Raw genomic sequence first — 8,442 nt, forward strand, 5'->3', positions numbered from 1 at the left:
CAAGAATCTCAAAAAGGAAAGGATGTACAGTCTCTCATGGCCAGTCCCCCATCCGGATGTCAACTGTTGCTCTGTCCAGTACATGTTTTTTTTCAAGTTTCACAGAAATTTGCATAAATCATATTGGACTGTTATTTAAAGGGAGGGCAGGGGAGAAATAAAGAAGGCACAAAATGACACTGTGCTTATCTTACAGTTATTAGCAATCTATTATGGTCTTGAAAGAAAAAAAGGCACATAGCTGAAATGCAGAGAAATGCAGTAACAGCAGCACAGCTAGAAAAAGGTTAATTTTACATTGTTTTGAAGGTCCACAGAGGTTTATTCAAGTTCTATAAGGAACACAAAGACTGCCAATTTAGTTCCCTTTCCAGTATTTCCTTCCTGTTTTATTTTTAAGCTTGCTTCTGGAATATGAAAGAGTGACCATCATCTTCCAACATATTTTTCACAGAACAGATAAAAAAATGTAAAAGAAAATAAATTAATATGCTTGTTTTTTTCCACTTGTTGATAAGTTCCAATTACTAGTGAGAGAACTAAAACCCTCTTAGTATCTTGCATTATACCAACTCTGCTGACACCAGCACAGGTTCAGTTTTAATGCCAGGATTAAGAGAAGCACTCTTGTACTCACGGTTTTTACCAGAAGAAACTAAAGATCTCTCAAAATACTGTAAAACCACCTCCATGTTGAAAAGACACATGAGAACGTGGCACTACTACAGTGTTTCCCATCCTGTGGGTTGTAACTCCCAAGGGGGTCACAAAGTGCTTTCACGGGTTGCCTTATATGTGTTGTAGCCCTTGGCAAATAATTTCTTTCTTGGCCTTTCAGAGCAGAATATTAAAGTTAATGTGTATGCGAATGTATGAGAAGCAGGCCCTTTGGGGGGGAGAAAGAAGTCTCTACTTTCTGAGAAGGGATGACTTTACGCCCTTAAAAACGTCTTTTTATGCAAATATGATGGGGGGGGGGTTTGCAGGTTATTTGACATTTTCTTGTTGTTTAGTCATTTAGCCAGGCCCTCCTGTCTTCCACTGAGTTGGGTCAAATTCATGTTGTGTTAGCTTTGGTGACACTGTCCAACCATCTCATCCTCTGTCATCCTTTCTCCTCTTGCCTTCACACTTTCCCAACATCAGGGTCTTTTCCAGGGAGTCTTCTCTTCTCATGAAAAGGCCAAAGTATTGGAGCCTCAGCTTTAGGATCTGTCTTTCCAGTGAGCACTCAGGGTTGATTTCCTTTAGAATGGATAGGTTAGTTCTCCTTGCAGTCCAGGGGACTCTCAAGAGTCTCCTCCAGCACCACAATTCAAAAGCATCAATTCTTCGGTGGTCAGCTTTCTTTATGGATCAGTTCTCATTTCCATACATCACTACAGGAAAAACCATAGCTTTGACTATGCGGACTTTTGTCAGCAAGTTGATGCCTCTGCTTTTTAATAGGCTGTTGAGGTTTGTCATTGCTTTCCTCCCAAGAAGCAGGTGTCTTTTAATTTCGTGGCTGCTGTCACTATCTGCAATGATCATGGAGCCCATGAAAGTAAAATCTGTCACTGCCTCCATATCTTCCCCTTCTATTTGCCAGGAGGTGATGGGACCAGTGGCCATGATCTTAGTTCTTCTCGTAGAAATTTCTAATTTGACCCTACTATAGTTATCTCCGCTATACTATTCTACAAGCCACTCTGTTACTGTTACAATTTATTTTTTTAAGTCGCTACGTTGTCACATAAATAAAATAAAGATTAAAATGTACCTTTATGTTTCTGACTTTCGCCACTCTGTCTTCAACTTCTACAATTAAACTTCTTCCCTCTGCATTCTCTCTGGAAATAATACAAGAAAACAAAACAAAATGTTAAAATAAGGATGGAACACTTGACTGCATTAAAGACCACAAATGCTTTGTATTAATCATTAAGGGTATGATCCAGCAAAGATTCAGTATGTTTACATTCCATAGGTTTCAGTGGAAGAGAGTTAATCATGTTTTTAATTTGTCCATTCAGAAGAAAAGAATCTGAAAGTGCAAATTCAAAGGTTTTATTCCATATATTTCTGTGCACTACTGTATAATAGTTTGATCATAATAATAGTAATTTATTAGGTACAATCATCTGGAGACCTAACACCCAGTGATCAATTTAAAAATACTACGAGGAGCATCATGTTAACAGAGAAAAATAGTTCAATTGGTCCCATACCAACCAGTCCTGTACACTGAAAATTTGAAGTATTGTGGGGAGCACAAAATACTTGAGGCAACCATAAATAGATCAATGCTTAAATAACTGCCCTAAAATAAGTAATGTAAAATAGCTTTATAAACATTTGAGTTTTTCACCAAAATGTACTTAAATAATCTTACATTTTTAAAGTATGATGAAGATACACATAGACATGTAACTACCCAAAGCTTGAGACCAACCATAACCTGGAGCACAATTCCACATAATAGATGTAGCTGTCTGGCACTTTTTAAAAAGAAAAGCCATTTCAGGAAGCAATCTTTTTTACTACATAGCTACAAGTGACAACTATATCCAGTATTGCCATTTCATTACACTTCAGAACTTTTTTTGTTTTTGTTTAGCTACTACCAGCACTGTACCAGCACTACAGACTCTATCCCAGGGAAACTAAAGTTCATGCCTATTATTACTAATTTTCACATCTCTTTCAACTAACCAGGAATGGAAAATCTTATTCAAAATGTATCAACAATTTGAAAGTTATATGTGGAGAACATTCCCTAAATATAATTTATAATATATTGGCAATATATAAATACACTTGTTTTTCAATACTAACAGGAAAGGAATGGAATTAGCATTTTCTTATGTAAACCATTGTTTTTATAACAAAACACTGATGTCACATTACACTAAGGGCTGTTTAATGTTGAGGAATCTTCCTCAGGACCACAACCTGGGGGCTTCTTTGGGCTCTCCAGATGTTGATAAACTATAATTCTAATAATGCCTCCATTGGACAAGCTTGCTATGATTGCTAGAAATTGGAGCTCAATATGTGAAGGTTCCATCCCAGCATTAAAGGACAGATAAATTTTTCATCCAACATCACTACAGTCTCAATTATTCCTTCCCGTACTTGATGCTATGTGCAATTTTGAAACATACAACTTAAATGCAAAAATACATTTAACAGTGCAACAAGCTCTTCTTTTCAACTTTCTTTGCTTTTGAGTCTATTCCCAATGTAAAAACATAGAGGGAAAAAAAGGCTGAAATAAAAAAAGTAGACAGCTGCCTTCTAGTAGCAGGCATCTGTCCAGTACCCCAATGAGCCAGCCAATCTGTTCCAATGCATCACAGCAGCTGAACAGCCCACATGCACCACTCATCTGCACTAGTAGACAAGGCAGGAAACCAGAATTTGGAATCAACTTGTAGTTACAATTGACATTGCCTGTAACTATTTATTTTTCAGATAACAAATATATGTATTTTAAAAGTAACACAACAAGCAGATACAAATTTGGGTGTAATAAGGAAGGCTTTCAAGTTACATTGCAAAATCACTTTCAAAAGTCATTTTAAGGTACTTTTAGAAACAGGTTTACACATTTTCCACATTTATTCCTCTCTTATCAGTTCTAAATGGAAAGCAAAACGTTAGTTTGTTTAGTCCTTCGTACTAAGTATTCATAGGGAGAATACCAAGACTGTCTTCTAGAGAGAAACAGTAAGAACATAAATAACTTCTGTGAATGGAGAAACAATAGTAGTGTAGCTGAATCTGGTTGTGACAAAGTAAGAGTAAAAGTTCCCTTTTTAAAAAAAGTTCCAAGCTCTGTAGCAAACTCTGAAAAAATATTTTTGTGCTCTTCTACTGCCACCAGTGCTAACGTGGAGGGCTCCCCTTTAAAAAAAAGTCTCAAAACATACAAAAATATTGCCCATGTGACATGCATGCAAATTGATTTATAGTTATTTCATCCTTCTACAAAATGGCGTGTTTGCTATATCCTGTATTGTGTCTCAATTAGTTTTTATCTTTGGAACAAGCCAATAGAAAGCATATGTTGGGCAACATTCCAGAGGTCACTTTGATGAAGGCACATCATTTCAGTTAAACGGACACACATGTAACCCTTCACAGAGGACATGAGTCATTTTTCACATGCATACACACTGTACTACAGTCAGAAAGAGCTCTTATATTCACAAACACTGAAGCAGATATAACCCACACAGCTTTCTAAAATCTCCCATCCACCAACATTCATGTCCAGCATTTAACAATCCCTACACCATCCCTCATTTAGACAAAAAAAGAGAAGTTGCTACATGGATCTCTCTTATGGGATTCTATTCATACCAGCTGACCCCCTCAAGAACTGTGACAAGATGTGCAAGATAAAAAATAAAGCACACATAGTAACTTCATTACACTTTAAAGACTGTTATGGTACAGTCTTTAAAGACCAGAGCCCACTTCATTTGGAGTGTCACTCCAAATTCCAATAGATATCAATGCACTTGGGTAACTACATCATACAAAATAACAGCTGGAAAAAAAAATTCAGAAAGGAAATTGTTCAATGATCTTGCAAGAGAAAACTAATACCTTAACAAAAGTGCTGTCTTGAAGGAAGATAACTTTATCCTATTAAAGAAAGAAGCAATAGGTGGCTTGTGACCAGACCAGGAGGGCCCACTAATTTTAAAATTGGGTGGTGGTGGTGGGGGTGAGACTCCTTCCCTGGTCAAAACACAAGTTGCCCTCTTAGAGTTCTGCTTGGACTTAACAGCTCGTGGAATAAGAAACACTGCATTATAGGTGGGAGAGAGAGAGAGAAGACAAACGTGGTGGAACGTTGGTTAAAGTTTCCCATACTGTCAGAACAGTGTTCAAGCAGCATCCTTCCATCGAGTTTACTTCTATTTGAACACAAAGACTATCCCGGCGAGGTACCACTTTTAACGCCCTGCTCAGTCCCCGCAACCTGTCACACACTCGGGACTGTACGTAGCCCCACCCCGTTTTGTTTTCACACGTTGCTATTATCTCTCCCTCTTGCGCCTTACATTCTTCGAGCAAGCAAAGAGGGCTCCGTTCTTCTTTTCTTCCCCTACCGCCCACCTCACAGGCCAGTGTTTCAGCTCTTCGGAACTCCCCACATTTCAGCCAGCACCGCGGCTAGCACATGTCCAGCCGGCCCTTCCAGTTATTCACAGGTATATATAAATATTTTTTTGGGGGGGATACACAAGACACCCGCCACGGCCACACACGCACTCTAGTCCTCAACACGCATTCCTCTGTGCCGTCTGAACGAGAGAAAGCGAGAGAGCGCGTGCATGCTGCAGGGGCAGTTTCGTTCTTTGTGCACTCACAGGGGTATCTATGCCCAACCCGAAGTCTCCCCTCATTCCCCACCCACACAACCTCCGGCCCACCTTTTGCTGAGAGGCCGGACCCGCACAGCAACTTTGACATTCGCCATGTCCCGCCCGAGTCGCGGGAAAAGACGACGCCACCAACGCAGCCGCCCGAGCCCCGACTCCGCATCACATTTGCGGGACTCCTGCAACCGCTGCAGCTGCTCCCAGAGCCTGGCTTCGGCTGCCCGGGGCTCCGCAAGGGAACACGGCCCAACCCCGCCCCGCGCGGCGGCTCCGGAGGGAAGGGCCTGCCCGCCTGGGAAGACAAGAGGAAATGGGGAGGGGCTGCCTGTGGGGCGGCCTCGCGTTTTCCTCAGCCTTTCCCCGCCGCGCCGCGCCTCGCCAGCCGCTGTTCCCTGTGTCGGTTTTCATCTGTTCGGCTGTTCTGCGGCCTGTTTCCATTTTTTAAGAGGCTTTTCATCCCCAGCTTGCTTAAACCGACGGCTTTCTTCTATTGGACTCAAGAAACCCACTTTACAAAATCCACGGAAACATGTTATAATGCTATATTGTGGAGTAGAGCTTTTCCGTTTTGAATAGTCGTGTTGTTTTTTTTAAACTATGAATTTAGGAAAGTCCAGGTTTTGTTTCAATTTAAGAAGAACCTAGATTCTCTGCTCTGTCCAGTGTTACTGAGTAGGCGCCAGTCCAGGGTTCCTCGACAGAATCCCAGCAAGGTATAGCCAAAAGGCGCCAAGCCAGACTGGGGATTTCCAGCTTATTGCTGTATACAGTAGTTCCTAGCCCATCACACCATCAACCATCACACCATCAATTACGAGCCGCCCAGAGACCTTTGGCGGCATATAAGTTGAATAAAGAAACAAACAAACAAACCTGCTTGCAGCTCTTGTCTTTGTGAGCTCAGGCCTGATATAAAGCTTCTTGTGAAGGGCATGTGGTCATATCCTTTACTGTCTTAGATCCATTCAGTTGTCTCCATTTGCCCATCCACATTACCTCAGATAGCGAGAAGTGGCTGAAAGTTTATTACTTAAAATATTTTTGCCCCACATTTCTCCTTAAAAAGGACCCAGGGCAGTTTATATCATTAAAGTACAGTATTTAAAACTAACAACAGTAAGTACTGTATGCAAATACAAAAAGGATCAAACAAATAACATACTTAAAAAGAACAGAAGCAATACCAAAACACATTCAAAGCAATAAGGTACAAATATCCATTTAAAACCCCACTCAGGCAGCCAGTCGCTCAGGGAAAGCTTGCCTGAAGAGAAAGGTCTTTGCCTGATTGCTGAGGGACAGCAAAGATGGGGCTAGGCTAGTCTTTTGTGGGAGAGTTTCAAAGTCTGGGAGCAGCAACAGAAAAGGTCCTCTCCTGTGTACCCAACAAGTGCACCTGTGAAGGTGGTTAGGACCAAAAGAAATGCCTCTCCTGATTATCTTAATACTCGAGCAACCTCAAAAAGGGAGATGTGATTCTTGACATAACTTGGGCTCAAGCCATTTAGGTCTTTATAAGTTAGAACAAGCTGTTGGGGGGAGATGCTACCATGCCTTAAGCTAGTCTTGTGGCACTGAGGTGCTGCATAGAACAAATCTAACATCTGGCCCAGACAGTAAAATGGCTTGGACTAGCTAAGATTTTGGGTGAAAACAAATGGACTGTGGCCTGCAGGAAATGTGTACAGAGCAAATGTTAAGCAAATGCTTAACCCATTTTCTGTTAGAAGATGCCTAACCAAAAGACCAAGCTTGTGTTCTGGTATTTAATAAAAGAACAAAAAATAAACAAGAGGAACGAAACAGCACATCAGGTAAATGGAAAGTCAATAAGGGAAGGGGAACACCATATATCTGAGGGAGATGATTTTAAAGCCTTCAAGCAATTGATGAAAATATATTTCTAGGCTCCTTAGGAGACAAGAGTCAGGGTCTGATTTTAGTATTGACAGTGTTGCCTTTCCTAAAATTAGGAGGCTGTTTCTGAATGATATACACCCCAGAACAGAATACTGTACATCACCTACTCCAGAAGCACTCATAAGCATCCATGTACTTTACATGCATTCCAAAGAACTCTTGTTTGTGTTATCCAGTTACTCATAATTACCACTAATAATTTACATTCCATACTATGTCATTATACTTCTCATAGGGGAAAAATTTTAGTGTTAATTCTCATAGCATCAGGAGTTATTTCTTGTTCAAAGTAGAATAAAGTGAGAGACATTACACATGCTTGCAGGTGATATGAGCTACTCACTATTAGCAGACGATTATTAGAAATTAATTAAATAGACATTCTGTGCAGCTATTATAGTCTTCAAGTATCAGTCATACTGGCACAAGAGAAGTCATAACAATGTAACATGTCAGTCAGTACAGATACAGTTAAGATGTAGGTGCCATGCCCCCTAGTGACAAACCACAATATTTTAAAACTATCAGAGATCAGCATTATCTGTATATAGCTGCTGGTCATTATACTGTATTGTCACTACATATAATGAAATCAGTTACTTTGATTTTCTTTTCCCCCCAGATGGTATAAAACATTACCAAGTTTCCTTTCTGAAGGTAACTAACACTTAAATGATATGAACACAGAAAAGATTACAAACTAATTGTATTTAAGTTTCTCCAAGTGCAGTGGTTCTCAGGACTACTTGGAATTAAACTCCCAGAAACTGCATCCAGCAGCATTGATGGTGAAGGCATCTAGGAAATTGCAGTCCAAGAATACTTGGATTACCCAAGGTTGGGAACTACTGCCCAATGCGTCTTTCTACCGTTTCCCTGAAAATAAGCCCTAATCTGAAAATAAGCCCTAGTATGATTTTTTAGGCTGCTCGTGAGCCCTACCCCAAAATAAGCCCGTTAAGTGAAACCCCACCCTCCACCATTGTGCAGCATTGTGCAGCAACCAGAAGATGACATGACGTATTAAAATAAAGGTAGATTGTTGTACATGAAAATAAGCCCTAATGCCTTTTTTGGAGCAAAAATTAATATAAGACCCTGTCTTATTTTCAGGGAAACACAGTATTACCAATCATCAATCTCA

General features: G+C 40.3%; 1 protein-coding gene across 2 annotated transcripts in view; it reads right to left on the reverse strand.

Moving 5' to 3' along the window:
* STARD9 (StAR related lipid transfer domain containing 9) overlaps positions 1-5,621 on the reverse strand; it is a 143,765-nt gene extending 138,144 nt beyond the window's left edge. For both annotated transcript variants that reach the window (XR_013543923.1, XM_072986211.2), the window contains exons 1-2: positions 5,430-5,621; positions 1,763-1,832 (exon numbers count right to left, since the gene is read on the reverse strand). Coding sequence is in view for 1 of the 2 variants with exons in the window: in XM_072986211.2 (XP_072842312.2) it covers positions 1,763-1,832; positions 5,430-5,476 (117 nt within the window). In the remaining variant the exon portion in view is untranslated. The remainder of the gene's footprint in view (positions 1-1,762; positions 1,833-5,429) is intronic.
* Between the last annotated feature and the right edge of the window lie 2,821 nt (positions 5,622-8,442).

Source organism: Pogona vitticeps, chromosome 1, assembly GCF_051106095.1.
Source record: "Pogona vitticeps strain Pit_001003342236 chromosome 1, PviZW2.1, whole genome shotgun sequence".
NCBI lineage: Eukaryota > Metazoa > Chordata > Lepidosauria > Squamata > Agamidae > Pogona > Pogona vitticeps.